Consider the following 21,624-nt stretch of genomic DNA (forward strand, 5'->3'; position numbering starts at 1 on the left):
GGGTGATAAATTATCATCCTTGCCGACATGGTATCAATATCAATCATGCTGAAACAAATATGTTTTTGTCATGTTATTCTATATTGATTGACACTTCAAATCACACTAACGAAAGCTCTTTTTTTTTATGTGTTGATCGAAGCCAAGTTTTATTTGCAATATTGCTACTGATGTTATTTGTTTCAGGAAAAACCTTCAATCAAGAGGATCACAAGGGAGCAAGGGACGTGCCTTCTAGTTCTTGTGGTTGACCTCTCTACCTTATGCATGATGTCAAGTTTTTCAAAATGTTTTGATCGAATTTAGAAAGCGCAATCTTTTGCATAGCATGTTAGAAAGAGAGATCAAAAGCTATGTAAGAAGCATCAAGAATCCTTTAAACAAGCAATGTTAGTATCTGTGCTCCAACATCTCATGCTCTTCAGAGTTCAGAGTGGATTAATGTAGTACAGATATTGCTAGAGGACTAGGGTTTGTGGAATTGGAACAAAAGGGAAAAGGCCAAATTATTCATTCATCTCTCATTAGAATGACTATACAAAAGCTGGTAGACATCTGCTCAAGGTTGGTTGGCAGGCAAAAAAAAAGGGAAATTAAATAACATAAAAAGGAAACAAAATGGAGAGATGTGATTTTTTTTTTCAACTTCTTTTTCTTATGTGGCCAACAAAATGTACAACTGCTTCAGCAACACTAGAACTGATCTTACTCAGCAGCAGCTCGTCCATGGCGACTACACTGTCCTACAGCTAGCAAAAGCTGAATCCTTCTTTCTTATCTTGCTAGCTACTTGGAGTCACAGTTGCAGTTGCTGGCTTTATTGTATCATCAGGCTTGGGGGCAACAGCAGTGCTCGATGATAGGTCAATGTTGCTGATTTCTTCCAGTCTCATAGTATGAGCAAAGTTCTTTGAAATCTGACTGATAATGCTGCCAGAGATCACTGCTTGGCTCCTTTGGTCTTCCCTGAATGTTGCTGGGATCGGACCGGCTGAATTCGATAGCTGATGCTGGAAAGCCTTCCTCTCCTGCATTGCTCTCTCCCTCTCCTCGTAGAACTCAAAATCATCCAGGACTGATACTTCATAGTCATGCTTCTTGAATATGTTAAGCATCTCCAAACCCTGCTCTAATATTACCTGTGTAACAAAATAGTCTTAGTTAACCGGCAAACCTTGTGCAAAAGTTATGAACAATGCAAACGAAAATCCAAGTTCTTTTTGATTGTTGAATATATATATAATATACTTGGTTATGAACAATGCAGAATCTGTGTCATACCTCTTGGGTGTCTCTGCTGTTGGTGACAGGCTTATTGTCATTATTTTCAAGAATAATATGTCGAAACATGTTGTTCGGTACATCTTTCACCATATGCCACTTAACAGGGAATTGGCCATTCCACTTGTCTTGCTGCCAATAATCCACACTTTTTTCGAAATCAACAGGTCCGATCATTTCAGCTATCCCGCAGAATTGTGCACTCGCATTTACCTGTTTATCGTTTTTGAAATTTTTTTTCCAAGAATCAGTAATCTGCTAGTTATTTGACCAAAAAAACAAAATTACTGAAATTTGATAGAGTGGACAGGTGGAGGTAGAGTTACCGAGAAAAATAAGAAAACCGGGCAAGGATCTTCTTTCTTTTTTGCTTCATGGTATGCAGAATCTAACTTACGATTCCCATTGGAAGTGCTAGCCCAAACACCATATTTGATGCTCTTATGAACATTATCCTCGGTGTATGATTTAATTATAAAAAATCGGGCATCCTTGTACTCTGTCACAAAGTCAGGATTATTATAAAGATTATGATCGACCTTTGCGGAACCAATATTCAGTATGTCCATGGAAGGATTCTTTTCATTCATCTGATTCTTTGTCCTACTTGCTCGTGGCCCTCGGTTTTGTTCATTAAGAAAATCAAGAGTGCCGTTGCAATTGCACAATAGAGCACTTCCGATTCCTTGCCTCTTACTTTTCTCCATAGTAACTGCTCCCCGATCCTTAATTCCCGAGTTGGTAAGAAGCGTTCCAAATGTATTACCATGGTATACTGCAGCACGAGGATATCCTCTATCAACAGAACCTATAGCAGATCCATAACCATATGAAGATTGCTGCTGCTGTGAACCCTGAAATCAGTAGGAAAATAAAGTGAATACACTTTCAAAAAGATAGACTCCGAAAACAACTAGTTACAAGAAAACACAAATGCTCACTCGTAGAGAACTTACAACAAAGTACAAACAACCTCTACTAAAATCTGTAGTCTTTTAAATGGAACCGAAATAATCACTATTACACCCAAATTTAGCTAAAATATAACCAAGAGTAGGGGTGAGCAAAAGATCGGTTAAACCAAATCAACCAACTAAACCAATTGAATTCGAAAGTTCAGTTTGGTTAATTCAAAATTTTATTTTAATTTTTGTTTTTAAGTTTATTCGGTTCAGTTTTGATTTTAAAATCCACAAGTCAGCTAAACCAATTAAAGCGAAACATCATCAATCAACTGCCATATAGTAAACAATTGACTCATATAGCTGAATCGGATAACAACTACACAGCTTGATAGAGAATTTGACTACCCAATATTAGTCAATTGATGATGTCACTAATCGGTAACCGATTTTATATCAGTTCGGTTTGTTTGGTTTTGATGACAAAGTTTGATGGTTAGATTTGTCCAAAAAAAAGACGGTTTCGATTTGTTCTGTTCGATTTTGAACCGATTGTTCACCCCTAACCAAGAGACAATAGTGTCAATACAAATCCCAAAACACAAGGTCCAATTATGGACGATGGACTCCTACCTCTAGAAAACCAAAAAATCAAAGGTATTTAGCAACATGTAAGGTATATATGCACAAACAACAATAGAAAGCACAACATTATTGTCATGGAGAGCAGCTAGGATCATAGATTAAGATCTTCAGTCATATCATGTGCAAATTTAATTCAGTGTGTTCAACAGCCACAATATTATGCTACTGAATAACACATGCGATTTAGTGCTTGTAACATGATTAAAAGAAGAGAAAAAAAACTATGTAGAATAGTGACCCCAACTGAAATTAAATTGGAAAGAAAATTGTAATTAGTAGATTATTTTACAAATGAAGTGCTCATTCTATCTCTTCCCTACCGAATAAAAGGTTTTAAATAAAATTTAAAAAAGTTCAAGTGACATTAGAGTAAGAAAGATGAAAAAATGTTGAATTGACATATTGAAAATCTGCACTCAAAAATAAAATTATATATGCATGTAGTTTCCATCTCATCAAATAAGAAAGCAAGCAAATAAGGAATGAAAGACTCACTACCATTCCGAAAGAAATCATGCTTTGCCCAAAAGAATGAGCACCGATAGGTTGTGGTGAAGCTGCAGGTGATAATAATGGAGTTGCAGATCTTGTCCCATCAGGGGATCTCAACCAGTCTGAATAAGGCACAAGAAAAACTGAGACATCAGGCCTTGGTGCAAACTAAAACACGAGTATTTTTTAGTATCAATACTATACCTCCGCTAAAAGAGCCATATGATAGTTGATACCCAGGCCTTGGACTGTATAGCTGGGCATTGAAATTTGAGCTATCAGCAGGAAATGCTCCCTGTTGATCAATTGGAAGTCTCCAATCAGCTTGTGGAATAGGAGCTGCAGAAGAGATATATGAAATGCTGGCAGGAGATGGCTGCTGGTAGTATGGGCCTGGGAATTGAAATTGCTGAGTGGAGAAAAGAAGGCCGTCCCCATTAACAGAAGGTAGAGGGGTTGCGACAGGTGAATACGGGCCATATGGCATTTGAGGACTGTAACCATAACCAGTGTAGAGCAGCGAATGATTATCATACATACCCTTTGATAGGAAAGAAAAACACCATAAGATTTTCACAAAAATAAAATGTAGAGACAAAGCTTTCATATGAATATTCATCCTCACATTTTGACCAACTTCCATGTTTTCGAGATTTAGAAACTGAGATTGACCTTCCCAGTCATTAATTGAATTATGGTATCCTGAAAAAAAAATGAAATGATCAAACATCCTTGTGCCTCAATACAAAGGCATAATCAAATTATCTACGGTTAGATTGGGGTAAATATTGTATTTGTATCCAAATTCATAGTTAAATACCCTGGAGTTAGATTGGGGTAACAAACTCGTCCAAAAAAATCAATACTAGGAATTTGATGCACCGGACAAGAAATGAAAGTAATAAATAACTTAATTAACAGAAATTAAAGCTATGAAAACTTTGAAAACACAAAGCAACTATTATTGTTTGTCAATCTAAGGTTCTATTTACTGCATGCACCAATTTTGATTCATCCTGCATATCTTGCATAAGTCCATACCAGCAATATTTGCACAACTACAGTCAAATCTTGGAAAACAGATGTTTAATTATAATGTGAGATACTTAAATGCTATTTTAAGAAAATCTGACCTCCATAAAAGGATTGTGCCTGAGGAGCAAAGGCATTTTGTGCATACACCATACTATCCACATGGACAGGATCAGATGAACTCAAATTTCCTTGGACATCTCTTGTGAGATCCATGTCCCTCATATCATGTGAAGCATCAGAAGTTGTCACTTTCTCATTTTTAATAGATGGTGGCTGTTAGAAGGAATAAATTCTTACTGATTAGAAATTATAATAGTTTCCTTGTGTTATCAATACTAACTGGTTTCTGCTTAGTGTTTTGGTTAATGATGCAAACGGGTATATCAGAAACTATATATTGTGAATAAGAAAAAAAATGAGTGTCAATGGAAAATATACCTGTTTGCTTGAATTGTCAACATCAACTGATTTCCGCTCAGTGTTTGTCTGCAATGATGTCAATGGCTCTATTGAATCTAGTCGAGAAATACAGGACAACTTGTTAATTCAACTATAGTGGGATATGGCATAAGACATGCAAAAAAAAAAAAAAAAGATGTAAGCGCATGCTCATAGACAATCCACAAGTTAAAGAAAGCACAATCGTATGTGATATTCATACTTATACAATTCACATAAATTCAAAATCATAGATGCAACTGCATGATACAAAGTCACAAAAGTGACTTGTGCATTGATTGCTGATACGCAAACCTCCAGTGACATGACTAAATGATGCAAAGAGTTTAAGAGCTCAAGTAAGTACGCTTTCCTCCTTCCTGATCTTCTTTGCCCTCTTCTCTTTCCTTGTCCTCCTCCGCTCCTCATCTTCTTCCTGTTCCTTCAATCCATCTTTAGATAGGTGCCAATCAACATTATTTAGTGCTGACACACAGTATGCCAATTAGCATTGGAAAACCTATCGTTCATCCAAACGGCCAGCTCCTGCACTGGTATTTTTGAACTACGGAATCTAATGAAGATCCATGCTCTAGAATGAAGATTCATGCACTTATCTACCTCCAGTACACTTGATCTAGAAGAGTTAAGGTCAAAAGAGAATGTAGATGAAGAAACCAGATTCTCAAACTATACAACCATATAACCAAGTAACAACTTCACCGAACCATTACCACGGTCGTAGATCTACATCTAACACAGTCCAATCCAATCCGTTCTTCCTCTACTAAAATACAAATTGCGGGGCAAAAATAACCAAATTATACAAACGTTCAAAATAAGATCTGAGAAAAACGCCAAACACATCAAGTACTTAAATTCAAAACCTTCATTCTAGAACAACACAGGAAACAAGATCAGAAGAGCGACCAACAAAAAGATCACGTTTTCAATCGATTAAACCGCGACAACGAAATTTATTCCCAAAAAAAACCACCTTTCCAATACAAAAAGCAAAAAGACGCCAATTTGATGGCAGAACATAAACAGAAACTCATGAATCTGGTCAAGGAATGGGACACACCGATTCGATCCGGCGCCTGCTGCGTCGCCGCCATCTCGAACCCAGATCTCCAGGCCGGTCTTCTTCCAAACAAGAGAAGAAAGACAGATAAGGTTCCTCCACGATCCCTTGCGATCTCGTAGCACGGGGGCGAGAGGTTTAAGATTGAGAGAGGAAGGGGGACGCTCCAAGATGCGACTCGGATTGCGAGAAGAGAAAGGGCAGAGAGAGAAAGAACGAAACAGACGACGCCGTATTTATTGGTCTTATATATATATATATATATATATAAATTATGAACGAATTTTTTCACAAACGTACATTGAGGTTTCTATTTAACAGAATTTGCCCCATCAAATTACCATTTTCGCCCTCCACAAGGCTACGGGTAATCAGCAATTAAGATTATATTATAATATTATGGCCCTCATGTTATACGAACGCACTGCTTAGTAGGCTGGTAGCAGATGAGGAAAAAAACAAAAAAGATAGAATAAAAATGGAAAGAAAAAAAATTTTGAAATCTTATTTGGAAGGAAGTGTGCTGGGAAGGAAAGATAAGGTAAAAGGAATTAAAAAATTTGTATTTCAATTTTATTCCTATTTTATTATATTAATTTTATAAATTATTATTTTAGATAATTTTAAAACAAAGGGTAAGGCTATGGGTAATCAGTAATCAGGATTATATTATAATATTGATTATTCTTTTTTATATAATTCTAAAACTATAATATAATCTAATCTAATTATAAAATATAATAAAATTATTTAATCAGATTACAATATTAATACTATATAATCCAATTATATTTAAATTTAATATTTAACTAAAATTTAAATATCAAATATATCCCTAATCTATTTCCTGCACCAATAGACATTGCTATTAATATAATTCGTCGTCGGCCGCCAACCATTGCCGCCCCTGGTCGCTATCATCGCTGCTATTATCATCGACGTCGGAGCTACCGTGGCCTCCACCTTCAAGCATCTGTCCACCGTCAATAGAAATTGTAAGATATTTTTATCATATTATAATAATATAAATTATATTTTTTATAAACAATGATGTCCGTCTTAAAAAAAAAAATATATATATATATATATATATATATATATATATATATATATATAATAACTTGATTAGATAGATAGTATACAACTTGGTCAGAAGTTACATTATATTAAAAATTGTATTAAATTATAAGTTTGATTATATTATTCCTAACGTAGATTCTATTTTTTTAAAACAAAAGTTGAAATTTCCAAAAAGAAATATTCCACTAATTTTTTTTATTTAATATCAAATATCAGTAGGACCAAATTTTATCTAATAGCAATTTATTGTATTAATTTATAGAATATGTAGATAAAAATTTATCAAAAACGAATAACAAAGTAATTGTAATCAAGAGAAATTACCTTCTCTTTTTTGAAAGGGATAACCTTTAAAATTTTAATTTTTAGTGGGGGTATGTGCAAATTTTAGATATTAATAACAAGGTCACCGTGTTGCTGAGATTTGGTGGTTTCCATAGGATAAAAGGGTTATATTTTCGGAGGAAATTTAATAATATTTTATAATAAATGAGAATTAAAAAGATTAAAATAATAAACAAATAAATAACAAGAAAGAGACTTAACAAAGTGGAAGAAGAAGCGTCAGCTTAATGATGCAGCGATGAGGACTTTAAACTATTAATTAGATATTTAAAAATTAAATTTTAGGTGCGGAATGGACTATTCCCGACTTGGTTAAGTTCACCAAAGATGTCGCAGGAGAGATCCGAATACATATTAAGTGAATTTCATCTTTTTCTATATTTTATCAAATTTTAAATTTTTATTAAATTAATTATTTTCATTTTTATTAATAAAATTATTAATTTATCGATAATAATATTTAATTTATAGAGGTTGAAAATTTAAAGGTCATACTAAAATACCTAATTGCCGACACCAATATTAAATGATGGTAGAAAAAGATGAATACGTTCGTCCCCGTCAAGTCATCTCAGAATCAATACAGAGGAGATAAATCACGGGCGGCTACTAGTATTTGGAATAATGACTAATACATGAAGGAGACATTTACCTTGACTTTATCGACATTCGAACCCTATACCTCATGGTGACAACACCTCATGCGCTGACACCAATATTAAAAAGTCTATCGCTGATGGTGAAATATCATAGAGATAGTCGGTTGATGAGCATGACACAAGGTCATATTTGAGAATCTTGCATGGAATCTCAATCCATAACTTGTCTCCGACGTTGACATAAGGGTAAGTTAGAATGGATGATGATACAGGATATAACGAATGAACTCAAAAGATGACGTGGCAGTCAAGGTGATATCACCGTCAAAGTCAAGGGAACAGAGTATTCCCCACCTGACTTCATTGCTCGCCTAGCGCTATGGTTCTCAGGTCTGGCCCGACCGGATTACAAACTAATCGAGAGAGGGCCGACCGACTCTTAAGCCGGTCGAATATAAAGGGTTTAGTGTTTTACTCTTGAACTAAAAAGATAACATGTCCTGCCACTCAATAGTCGACCGGGTTTAAAGATGGTCGACCTTATAGGTCGGTTGGAATGTCCAACCCACCTCACAATCAACTAATCATATGTATGGTCAGAATAAGGGTCGATCTCTCTGATACTCATAAATCTCTCTATGCATGCCAGACCAAATAAAGTGTAAGTCAGTCTTAAGACACTTAACTTCATATTGACTTTCAAACGGTTTTTCCAACACATAGTTTATCATATGGCTTCTTGAACAGACTTTCAATACGCCTAATGCATCATATTATTCTCCAAACGAATTTATAACATCATTCAATACATAACAAAGCAATTAATGCAAGGACTAGTATAAAGATTGTCGGCTTTATATATATAGGTCGATCAAGATATACTCAGCCGACAACATGAGTAGAGAATCCTAACAATCTGTTAGAATAATAACCACATATAAAAGAATATTTTGCTGGAACCTTCTTCATGGATTATTGTGTCTCTCATCAGCTAACCACTTATAACAGGATATTCATTCAACTGCCTCATCAACAACCTAAGCTATAAACGACAAAAGAAGTATGCATATGAGTAAATGGAAGATTCCTCAAATAATGATTACACATTGCCTAGATTGTACACTTTTTATTACCCAACAACCTCTGACATTCTTAGTCATCTCATGATTACGGAGGTTCTGAGAGGTGATATATAAAGAGGGTCCTCTTTGTTGGTAAGGTACACTCTCTGAACATCTGAAACTTACTTTCACGCGCACATTCTCTATTGCTCTTCACTCATCCGTCCGAAATTATACTGACTAGAGCATCGGAAGGCTTTCACCAGGTCTAGGAGCATAGCCAAGATTTAAAATTATCTGGGGCTGATCGCATGCATTAGTGTTCTAGCGATGGTGGTTGCAGTCGAGATGTGACGACAGGACGGAGTCGACATCGCTTGTGGCAGGGAGAGTAGTGATGACAAGACTATCAACAAGGATAACAATGAATGTAATGTCATGGTGGTCAGGGAGAAAAGTAGCGATGACAAGACTGGGGGTAACGACTATAATAATGTCCCACAAATATAACGCGCTAATAGAAAGAAGGTTTACTGCGGTTGTGCTAGTCAAGTCGTAGCTAGATGCCTGCGAGGAGGGACAAGAAAGGTGGCGGCACCAGCTGCTCGTGCGGCAGATAGAGCGGTATGCGTAGTGAGGTGAAGCGGCAAATAAGGAGAAATTTAGGTTTAATTAAAATTTTTGACAATCAACCATTCAATAATTCAATAGAGAGATATAAGAACTGAAATAAAATTATTATGGGGGTGATATGGGTGGAAATAAAATGACGATGAAGCTGAAATAAAATTTTAGTTGTAATTTTTTAAAAATGGGTAGGGCTGGAGTGTAAGGAACTAGATGCGCTAAATACGCAAATGCGCAGCGGAAAATACTAGTTTCTCTAGAAGATCCATGCGAAGGGAAAAAGAAATTACTACATATACTAAGCTTTCTAACATGATAGTATTATACCTTTGTAGCGTGCTCATGGACTCACGACAGCTCGGATCACAGAACGATCTCACGTTCACGCCTCTACGGTATCCACACGAACAAGCGTTCGTTTGTCTCACAAACTCACAAGATGGAGATGAAACCACCTAAGGTTGTGCTAGCAACCTTGAGAAGGTTTTGGCCAATAGGAGAGGAGAGGAAGAGAAAGAAGCCAAAAATGAAGAAGTTACAAAAAAATGAGAGGAAAAATGACTTAAGTATTTTCATCCAATGAAAACACTTAATGTGCATTAATTCCATTAATGAGCCTTAATGATCATTCACTCTCCATTTAGGACATATTTGAAAACCTCTCATTTTAAATTTAAATTTCAAAAATTAAATGACATGATTCATTGAATTCAAAATTCAATGAATTTCTTCATTCCTCACTTGAGTCTAACTCAAGTCTCCTCACTTGAGTCTAACTCAAGTCTAATTCAATCGAGTCTTACTCAATTAATCTCATACAATTCAAATTAATGAAATTGACTCATTGAGTCCAGTTTGAATTGAACTTAATCCAACAATTAGATCCAATTGAGTCTAACTCAATAAGTCCAATTCCAATGATTCATCATATGAACTCATCTCCAAATCTACTTGTTCTTTGTGTGTGACCCTATAGGTTCTCGTAACGTTGACAATGTATCTAAATCAACATTTAGATACATAAGCAATGAGTGACATCTAGCAAGACATCATTGCTACCCAAGTAACGAGAAAATCGAGATCCGACCTAACCTGTCCGTGGCTATTATCTTGTATGACTTGGTCCCTCTATCCTTGATATCTAGGTTGATCAATGAGGCATAGACCGTGTCATCCTCTTATCAACCTTTGTGTTTCTTGATCTCTAAGTAGACACACTCAATCAAATAAGTTCAATATTTCATATTGACTCATTTGCGCATGACCATGCTTTCTTGTGTTCAATCAAGGGGCTCACAGATATCGCTTCCGTCATATGGAAGGGATAGATCTCATCTACATCACTCACATCCCTCCGCATAATTCATTGCATACCCAGTGATCGATTTTATTGTCCACCTTGTTACATATGACGTTTGCTGATACCAAAGTACACAACTTCTTATGTAGGGAACCGTAGTGACTTCATGTCAAAGAACTATTCATACCAATAATCACATGAGAATGTTTATGACACTCATATAACAATCCATGAAACATTCTCATGGCGGGTCATTCAGTATATGATCCTGTCCGAACCAGGAGTCAACGGACACTGGGCACGTGGCGCTCCCTGCTGGATCCTCGAGCGCTCCGGCGAACCTGCAGCAAAACCGAGCCGGGAGGGGTGTCCCGGCGACGGCCCTCCGACGCTCAAGTCAGGCGAGGAATAACGAATAGGTGGCCTCAAGATGAAGATTTGCATACCTCCGGTGAAGAAATGGAGGCCTTATATAGACCTCTCGAAGAAACCTGGGCGCACCAGTCGAAGCAACCACCTGCCTTTGACCATGCCCAGGTATGGGTCTGTCAGAAGGGCCATGCCCAAATATGGATCTGTCAGGCAGACGTCCATGAGACCATACTGCTACTGTATCAACCTTTCCATGATGTGATGGCAAGATCCTCCATCGTGCGATCTTGTGTACGGCCTAATCATCCTTCTGTTGATATCCCATATCTCGAGCTGAGCGCATAGGCCGCTCGGCCACCCTTGTACCCTCGCCCCTATCCTGGCCGAATGGACCACCCGATCGGCCCTTCGGTCCCAGCCGAGCGGACTTCCGCTCGACCCTCCGATCTTCCTGCCTTGGCGTCGGAAACCCAAGCCCATGGATGGGTTATCTCTAGCTCCGCTCGGAAGCTTGGCCAACCCTCCATCCGTCCTTAGGTTGGGACCCTTCAGAAGGTGGGCCCCGCATTCTTACCGCCGGATCAGTATATATTCTCTAATATATAATCATGTGTCAACCTGATATCTCATATCCATGACTTGTGAGATCAAGTCATCCGTTGACCTACATGCTAGTCTCAACGCATTAATATTGTCTTTGTATATTAATGCTCGACTAGGAATAATTAAGAGTAGTGTTCTCTACAATATCTCACTATCAATTCAACCAATTGATATACTGTAGATAAGAACCTACAACCCAAGGACATTATTATACTTATTCAATTGGCACTGAACTGAAATAAATATAATAACCAACTTTGCCTTTTATTAATAATGATATATGATACAATAATGTGTCCTTTACAATCATCTCATAATTGGTACTATGGCTAATACTAACATGGAGTCCATCCTAGTCCAAGTGTGGCTCCACCCCTGCCTAGGACTAGCTAGTTTCTCGACAATAACGTTTTGTTTGCTCGTCTCAGTGTGCGTAGGATTGAAAGGAAGTCTTTTCGTGAAGTAAAAAGTCTTCTCTTTCAGTCAACAACTAAGCCAGTGTTCTCAGCATACCATCTCTTCAATTTTCAGACATGATCATATGACATGCCGATCCAGTTGTGGCAATCACGGTCGAGAGTAACCATATTGATGACTATACCTCTGAGGATGAGGATTTGGCTACGGAGAGAGTGACCGTAGTCATGAGCAACAATAGAGAAACACACGAGGATGAGTAAAAAGAGAAAAGATATCGGGAATGACAGATAAAAGTGTTGGGGGGGGGGGGGGGGGAAAATTAGGAAGATCATTTTTGTTTTTTAACGCCGATCGTCAAATCCACAAAAATCCATACATCCTAGTTATATTTTTTTTATTCATGTAATAAGATAATATATTATTTGAGCGTTTAATGGGAAAAAGGAGAATGATTTAAAAGAAAGGCCATTTGTGTTTTTATCCAATTTTATTTATGTTTTTTATGGAATGATTTACAAGGATTAAAGTTGTAAAAAAAATTAGAGTATCATCCTGCGATTTGAATTGTCTTAATATTTTTTAATCGAGCAGCTAAACATAAGTAATTAATCATAGTCATTTCATGACTATTATATCACTAGTGTTACTTTAAGACGGGGAAGAAATATTTAGGATGAATATAATTATTTTTTATTATAACTATATCATCTGTTCTGGGCTACACTCCGTACTGCCCTTGTATAAATCCGTCTCAAGCTAAGTTGCACCGTAAGCATTCGAGTTTTTATGTGTATTTTTAAATTTATCCTAATAACTGACGGTTTTAAGAATTAAATATTTAAATTTAAAAACACACAAAAGAAGAAAGAAGATTGTGGGTCAACTCCAACAGAGGGGCCTCAATTGAAATTTTAAGAAGTTGGGGGGCCAAGTTGACATGTGATGTAAACGTCTTATTTGAGCATGATCCATCGATCTCAACTTCATTACTTTTATTTTAGAAAATGACTCAATAATCTAGTCCATGAAATATTTATTGATCTTCTGTGTAGATGTTTATATCATTATTTTTAGAGTTTCCCTCAATAAATATTATTTTGATTTTCTTTGTAATATTTTTAGTTATTATTATGTAAGTATATATTTACCGCAACTCTCATCTTTTATCACATAAATAAATTCAATTTAAGCCAAAATCACAAATTAGAGGCTGCGAACCGTGACTAGCTAGGTCGCTTGCTCGTGGACGACTCCGTAGCCGACTAGCCGTGAATTCCAGCTAAGCTGCAAGCTCACATTCGTGATTTCATCGTTGATAACGTTGATGACGACTGGTTACTATATAGTTGATGATCGAGCATAATCTCCTTTATGTTTTGGTCATTTGTACTAAGAATTAGTAGTCATCCGTGATTTACCTCCTCCGTGTTGACCTAGAGACGAATTGACGGGGGCGCTAGAGACGAGCGAATCGCCTTTTTACCACATGGCTGCAAAATAAACGAGAGAAAATGATATATATATATATATATATATATATATATATATATATATATATATATATATATATATATATATTTTTTTTTTTTGATCTCGTCCGTAAGTTGAGTCAGACGAACTGTCGGGTGATTTAACGAGAATGTTGACCGAATCGCGACGTCCCAGAGGGGAGTGTGCTGAAATGACTTCTGTGTTGACCAAGTCTTTAGAAGTCCTCTGGTTAACGCTACCTGCAGCCAGTGACCGGGTCCCCCGGTCCCTGGTACCCCGAGACTCGAGGCAGATCCAACGAACATATAAGTAATAGACTAAACCCTAAAATAATGAAAATGCGTATGAAATATGAACGAAGAACATACCCTGCCCCAGGGGGCGCCCTCGGATGGGACGCTGCTCGAGTGGTCGCGACCTGGAGTAGATGATGCCCGATCAGGATATAGGGCTGGATTTGATGAAGCAGAGCCGAATGCGTCATGGAGCTGGAAGTCGAGCTACAGGTCGGGATAAAACACCGGCACGCAGACCGGGAGGTAATAACGGCACAAGACCGGGACATGAGATTGACACACATGCCAGAATAAGACTCCGACACGCAGGCCGGGATATGACTTCGACACGCAGGTCGAGAAATAACAGCAACAAGAAGGTTAGATATACGGAGCACACAGTCCGAAAGACAGCCGCAGCTAGCAGGCCGAGACACCAGGCCGATGACATATAGATCGAGACTCCACCACCGCTCTTAGGCCAAAACAATATAGTGATGTGCAGTACGGTTGTAGCTCGGGATACTACACACCCTTGGATGGATCGGCACAGGGATCGACATACCACAGCGACATAGAATCGGAACCGAGGCAAAGTTGGCGCATGGACTACCGACACCTGGACTGCCGGCGTGTGGCAGCTGCGGGCTACGGAGCTGCCGTGCGTGGAAGCTGCCGGCGAAGGGGCTGCCGTGTATGGAAGCTGCCGGCGCGAAGGGGCTGCCGTGTATGGAAGCTACCAGTGAAGGGGCTATCATGCGTGGAAAGCGAGGTGGAGAGCGGCGCTCCGCCGTTGGACGCGTTGGCCGTCGCTAGGGAGAGAGGGAGACAGCAGGCGTGGAGGTGGCTCACAGCAGCAGCCGGTGGAGGATGAGCTGTGAGGTGAGGCAACGATGGAGATGGCGGTATCAGCGCGGTTGAGGTTATACGAGGAGGAGGAGATGAGGAAGAGGAGGGCTCTGGCATGCAGAGAGGGAGAAGAGGAAGGAGAGTCCGATGGCCTCGCTCCTTGGTTGTTGTCGTGGGTCATCCGGGAGAGATGGCAGTGGCGGTGGAGAAGGAAACGCGGCCTCAAAACCTCCTTCAAGCTGGAGATGTGGTTTAGTTGCGGAAGAAAGAGAGACAGAGGAGAGGAGGTGGCGTCCGGCGGCCGGCGCCGGCGAGGAGCGTGAGATTGAAAGGGAGGAAGAAGGCACTTTCCTTGATCCCCATTGGCGGCGGCGGCTGAAAAACACGAACAAAAAAAACTCCTTTTCTACATGCTACAGTATTTCCTTTTCTTTCCTCAAGCCCTAACTAGTAAAAAGACTCAAATGCCCTCCTTCTCCCTCCTAATTTCATCTCTACCCCTCAACCCATATCCACATCAAATATATATATATAAAGAGAGAGAGAGAGAGAGAGAGAAGAGAAGAGAGAGAGAGAGAGAATTGTTATCCTAGGGACCTATTGCTGCGGAATGCTACGGACTTGTTGATGTGGTAAAATCGCGTCATATTTTTTTCTAAAAATATCTACGTCATTTTTTCTCCCTCACCAAGGGCGCCATTTTCCCCCTTTCTTCGTCGTCCTCCGATGCCGCCCGCCTCTGCCGCGACCTCCCACTTGACTCCGCCCGCGGCACCGGTATTCGCCTCTTCCTCCCCTCACCCTCTTTGCCTCCCACCAGATCCAAGCTCCCGGTCATCGTCTACATCCACAGTGGTGGATTCATCATCTTCCGCATCTCCCTCGACACCCTCTTCTGGCTCCGGGCCCACGCCATGGGGGCCTCTGCGGAGGGAAACCTCCCCTTCCCGCTCACCGAATGCGCCGACTTCTCCCGCTGCTTCCTCATGGGCGACAGTGCGGGCGCGACCATCACCTTCCACACCTCCCTCCGTGTGGCGGCGATCCAGGACTCCTTGGCCCCGCTGAGCATCACCGGCTTGGTGCTGGACCAGCCTTACTTCGGAGGAATTGAGCGGACTGATTCCAAGGAGAGGCTGAAGAATGGCAAGATCCTATCTTTGACGGAGAACAATTTAATGTGAGAGCTGGCGTTGCCGGAGGGCGTCGACAGCTGGGACCACGAGTACTCCAACCCGTTCAAGAACGAAGAGAAGTTATTCGCCGGACTACGTGATTTCCCACAGTGCTTGGTTAGAGGACACACGTGTGATTCCTCGCCTATGGAGCCCTGTCCTCTCCGCGCCCTTTCCTCCCTCGTCGTGACGTTAACTCTTGCCGCACCCTCCTGCGAGGGGTTTGGTGGAGGAAAATAAAAGGGAAGAAAAAATGACGCAGATATTTTTAGAAAAAAATATGACGCTATTTTACCACATTAACAAGTCCGTAGCATTCCGTAGAAATAGGTCCGTAGAATAACAATTCTCTCTCTCTCTCTCTCTCTCTCTATATATATATATATATATAGAGAGAGAGAGAGAGAGAGAGAAAGAGAGTTTTGTTAAAATACGGACCTGGCCATGCGGACTCATCCGCGATCTGCAAAATTTGATTTTTTTAAATATTTTTTTATTTTTTAAATATAAGGTTTTTTTTTGTGTTTGTTCGTTCTCGCCACTGCTCACCGTGACTCCTCGCCCGCCGGCCATCCGCTCACCGCGCCTCCTCGCGCGCACGCCGGCCATCTGCCCACCGCAGGCGGCCCTCCGGCCGCCTGGACCCACCCACACTATAGCCCAGGGGGTGAACCCGTCGGGGATCGCCGCATGGATTCCGGCCTCACCCTGCAGCGCGCCACCCTGCTCCTCCTCTCCGCCTCCCTCCCGATCGCCTTCCTCTGGTTCAACGCCCGCACCATCCTCCTCCGATGCGGGCAGGACGCGGAGATTACGACGACAGCGCAGGTGTTCGTCGCGGCAGCCTCGCCGGATCTCCTCCTCTTGTCCTTACTACACCCGCTCCGCGTCTTCCTCCGCTCCCAGAACATCACCCTCCCAGTCACCTACTGCTCCTCCTTCTGCGTCGCGCTCCATGGCCCGATCACGTACCTTCTCGCCGTTCGCCTCCGCCTCGGCATAGCTGGCGTGGCGGCAGCCATGGTGTGGACCAGGGGCGGAGCTAGGCCCCTTATAACAGGTGGGGCAATGAATGCCATTGTTGATTATGAAGTTGGTGAGCTTTTGATCCTCAATGATCTTATACAAATATAAACAGAAGTTACATTAATGACTAATGAGCATAGAAAATTTTGATAAATTTATACAGTATCAGAAAAAACAGTTACTCAGAAAAGATGAAGCATCATTCACCAGGTCATAGTACAATTTTGCAACTTAATTGATTAAGCAACTAAACCCACATGAAGATTTGGTTCTTTGTATCACACAATGTAAAATAGTAATTCTGAACCTCAAAATAGAATTTGTTAACCAATTTGGTGATGGATATGAATCTAATAAATTAAATTGGGAAAGAATTGGACAAAGTAAGCTAGTTATATAGTGGTAAAAACTAAGTAAATAAGCTAGTTGGAAAATTTCTGACCTTGAACATCTTTTGCAAGAATTTGCATATAACAGAAGATAAATAGCTTTGTATGTGATTCTATTAAATACAGAAGGTAAGTCAAAGAAAAGAAGGAAGCACCTTAATAACATGATTAGTAGAAATGAAACTCTCAATTGTTGTTTTCTTGCATAGATCAAAGAAAATCAGCTGGAAAATTAAGTAAAGGGTTAAGTTCCTGTATTTAACAGCAGCCACAATATAAAAGTTTTTGTAGGATTAAAAGGCCTTACAATAAGCTTGTAGCCATATCTGAAATTTGAATGACTTAACAGATACAATACACGAAATTTTTCTGTCCAGAATTGTGAAGCTAGCCCCCTTCTATCAAGTGGAGCAAAATATTTAAAGCACAATATATTATACAAAAATTACATAACAAAATATTTTACAAGAATTCCCTACGAGTACACATATTTTGAAAACGACGTAATATTAATTCATTGTCAATTGTATCAAAAACTTCTTTTTCAATAAAAGTAACCAAACAATCATTCAGCCACCGATCTCCCATTCGATTTCGAAGTCGATTTTTCACAATCTTCATAGCAGAAAATGCCCTTTCCACAGTTGCTGTAGCCACCGGTAACACAAGTGCAAGTTTAATAAGCTTATACACCAATGGATATACAATATCTCTTCTTGTTTCAACTAATTCTCTCGCAAGACTTCCTATTCCTTTCAAATTTGCAAACTCTTTCCTGGAGTTCATATCCATAAAATAGTTATCAAGCTGATTACCTAATGCCAGAATCTCAATTGATGAAAAATCTGCGGGATAAAACTTAGCAAATTGAAGCAACTTTTCCTTGTCAAAAGCAGAAAACAAATTTTCTGGGCTAAGACATTCCATACAAAGAAGCAATTCAGTATTTACTTCTGTAAATCGATCATTAAGCTCTTGAAGTTGCATATCCAAGACTTCATAAAATAGACTAACCTTGTAGTAGTGTAAATTGGTAACAATTGGAGCTTTACGTCTTGATCTACCTTTGAGAACACGAACTTCATTCATGTCTGGAATTACAATATCATGGCAATTACAAAACATCATTACTTCATTCAATAAATCATCCCAACCATTATCTCTCATCAATTGCAATCTCTTTTTTGAGATTTTAACTTGTATCATGGCATTGACAATATCTTGATTCTTTCTCTGCAAAATCTGGGAAAGTTCATTTGTAACACCCAAAATGCTCTTCAGTAAATGCAAAGTGAAAGCAAAATCAAATGTTTCTAAAGAATCCAAAAGACCAGCAGCTTCAGCCTTTTGTTCTGAATGAGCACCATCTTTCACTACATATTCTAAAACATCAAGAACAATGGAAAAATGCACAATTAAACTCATCAATGTGCCATAATGTGAACCCCAACGAGTATCACCAGCTTTTTTAAGCCCAGATTCTTGATTTAAGCCACGACCACTGAAAATTTCTCCATTTCCAAGTGCTTTTTTAACTTCAGCCATTCGTTTCTCTCGAAAGATATCTTGTCTTTTACATGAACCTCCAACTACTTTAACTACAATAGCAACCAAATTAAATAGAGAAGCAACTTGGAGATGATTTTTTGCTACTGCAACAATAGTAAGTTGCAGTTGATGTGCAAAACAATGAACATAATATGCAAAAGGATTATCTTTCAAAATCAAACTTTTGAGCCCGTTAAACTCTCCTCGCATATTACTTGCACCGTCATATCCTTGTCCTCTAATTCTAGCTATACTCAATCCATAATATGAAAGTAGTGATTCTATAGCTTTTTTTAGTGACAGGGAAGAAGTATCACCAACATGAACAATCCCAAGAAAACGTTCAACAACAATGCCTCTCAAATTTACATAACGTAAAGCAATAGCCATTTGTTCTTTATCTGATATATCGCGTGATTCATCAACTAATATGGCAAACACTTCATCTCCAAGTTCATTCAATATGGCATTTGTAGTCTCAAGACAAGCAGCATTTACAATATCTTTTTGAATTTCAGGAGAAGTTAATTGATTATTTTCCGGAGCATTTTGTAAAACTGCATTCTTTATATCTTCATTATGATCTGCAACGAATTTCAAAAGTTCAAGAAAATTACCTTGATTAAATGAACTTTCAGATTCATTATGCCCTCGAAAAGCTAACCCCTGGCGTAACAAAAATCGTATGCAATCAACTGAAGCAGTTAACCTGACTCTATAAAGATTGCGAGCTTGCTCTGTTTGCCTGGTAAGAGCAACTTCAATGTGTTGACTTTCTTTCATCAAATCTACACATTTCTGCCAAGCTTGATTATGTGCGCTATTTGAACTTCCAACATGTTTAACAAAAATCTCTTTTTTTTCCAATTAGTAAACCCAACTGAAGTAAATGAATCTCCACCTACTTGTTTTCCAAAATCTGGTCGGAATAAGTAGCAACACAAACAAAATGCAGCATCTTTACTTATGCTATATTCTAATCAATTTCCAAATTCATTAAACCAAGATGGACAAAATCTTCTTGATGCTTTACCGATTTTTCTTTGTGGAAAATTATGATTGCGAGGTTGACAAGGTCCTTTCTGCAGGTAAGCTCTTCTCACTTTTTCCCGATCATTAGGATCATAGTTTGAAATCTTTACCCGTAACCCAGGATCTGATTGAAGATCATCCAAATTGATTTCAACTTGAGATTTTTTTAAGGGAACATGTTGTAACTCTAGATTACTTTTTTCTCTTTGACTTGTTTCTTCATTTACCATTGACTTTCTTTTAAGAAATTTATCCATTCCTGTTAATGTTAAGAAGAAAAAGAAAATGTCATATGAACAATTATTTGTAAATTTTAATATAATTTACTTAACTTAAATGTAACCCTACAACAAAAGAAGCTTCAATAATAGCATAATGGCAACTAGAAAATTGTAACAACAGCTGACACTAATCATCCACCACTTATTTTTTCCGCTTATTTATTCACCTCACGTCCTCAACTATCTAGTAAATGCAACACCGTAAGCCTATGTGATAAGGAAGTTCCTCTACAAGATTAAAATGTTAACTTCTTTTCTCAATTTGCATAATCAAGAATTTGATCAGTCGAGAAGTTCGCTTTCTTGGTCTTAAAAATATGTTATTTTACTGCACTATGAGTTAACTAGTAAATTAGTAATGTAACTTATGTAACTCATTAACATGACTTTCATAGGAATCTGTATTTCATAATCAACAATATCAGATCGACTTTCTCCTCTCTTTTAAAAGCCCTTTTTTTCCATGCCAAAAGAATTGGTGGCAATGGCACATGAGAAATTCTATGGATACTGTTGGTTAAAAATGTTCATTTTTTGCAGCAAAGCTTTTCTTCTGATATCATTTCCATTGAAGGTTGAGTGAATTGAAACACTTTAATATGCACCAAACTATCATAGTAGTCTTGCCACAATAGAGCACAAAGACGAAAATTATTTCTGCCTTGTAATAATAAACAACACCAGTCACCAGTTCATTCTACAGATAATTGGAGTGAAGGTATAACTTTGAATCATGATATACAATTCACTCATGTTATTTAAACACACTTGGCATCTTTATTCTACAAACATAGCAAAGTGTCCAAATAGATGTAATGCTTGACTTACTGATGCTTTGATTTCCTCTATGAATTTATTTCAAACTTTTTATGAACTATGTTTGGGATAATGTAAGGCCAATAATATTTAATCAACCAAAAATCCAAAATTACTAAATAATAAGAGAAATCAGGGAATGGATTCCAACTTGAAAGCAGTAATAAGTGAAATTGGGGAAGATACCAGCTGTCCTCGAAGTCTTGAATCCGGCAGACAAAGCAGTGGAAATTAGGGAATGACGTCCAACACGGGGTGGACTCCACCGCCACCGGCAAGCACAGTAGCGTCGTCGAATCCAACGAGTGGCGGCGGGGACAAGGCAGAGGGAAGTCGGCTGTCGACACCGTAAAAGAGAGCCTCGTCGAGTCGTCGATGAGGTTCTACTTGGAGAAGCTACGGAGGCGACGGAGGGTGGAGACTAGAGATTAGAGAATCGGAGCGGAGGAAGAAAAGGA

General features: G+C 38.8%; 1 protein-coding gene and 1 pseudogene across 3 annotated transcripts; both read right to left on the minus strand.

Annotated features, from left to right (window-relative positions):
* Positions 1-489: 489 nt before the first annotated feature.
* LOC122046720 (YTH domain-containing protein ECT4-like) lies at positions 490-6,109 on the minus strand. 3 transcript variants are annotated; one of them, XM_042607547.1, is made up of 9 exons: positions 5,878-6,109; positions 4,794-4,861; positions 4,454-4,628; positions 3,946-4,022; positions 3,525-3,861; positions 3,324-3,442; positions 1,608-2,135; positions 1,282-1,494; positions 490-1,139 (listed from the first exon to the last, which is right to left on the minus strand). In XM_042607547.1, exons 1-9 carry the CDS (start codon positions 5,909-5,911, stop codon positions 783-785), a joined length of 1,908 nt encoding a protein of 635 aa, XP_042463481.1. In that variant the 5' UTR covers positions 5,912-6,109; the 3' UTR covers positions 490-782. The 3 variants fall into 3 exon arrangements, with proteins under 3 accessions (XP_042463481.1, XP_042463480.1, XP_042463479.1); XM_042607546.1 differs by having other exon boundaries at positions 3,327-3,442; positions 4,794-4,870; XM_042607545.1 differs by having other exon boundaries at positions 4,794-4,870.
* An 11,842-nt stretch (positions 6,110-17,951) lies between these two features.
* Positions 17,952-20,326, minus strand: LOC122048552 (annotated as a pseudogene).
* Between the last annotated feature and the right edge of the window lie 1,298 nt (positions 20,327-21,624).

Source organism: Zingiber officinale, chromosome 2B (genome assembly GCF_018446385.1).
Source record: "Zingiber officinale cultivar Zhangliang chromosome 2B, Zo_v1.1, whole genome shotgun sequence".
In the NCBI taxonomy this organism is placed as follows: domain Eukaryota; kingdom Viridiplantae; phylum Streptophyta; class Magnoliopsida; order Zingiberales; family Zingiberaceae; genus Zingiber; species Zingiber officinale.

Excerpts from the sequence above, each read along its gene's own strand:
- LOC122046720 (XM_042607545.1), bottom strand. The coding sequence starts at position 5,911 with ATGGCGGCGACGCAGCAGGCGCCGGATCGAATCG. Across the intron at positions 4,871-5,877 it reads GCAGGCGCCGGATCGAATCG|ATTCAATAGAGCCATTGACA; the intron begins GTGTGTCCCATT and ends TTTCTCGACTAG. Across the intron at positions 2,136-3,323 it reads TGATTTCTTTCGGAATGGTA|GGTTCACAGCAGCAGCAATC; the intron begins GTGAGTCTTTCA and ends TACTGATTTCAG.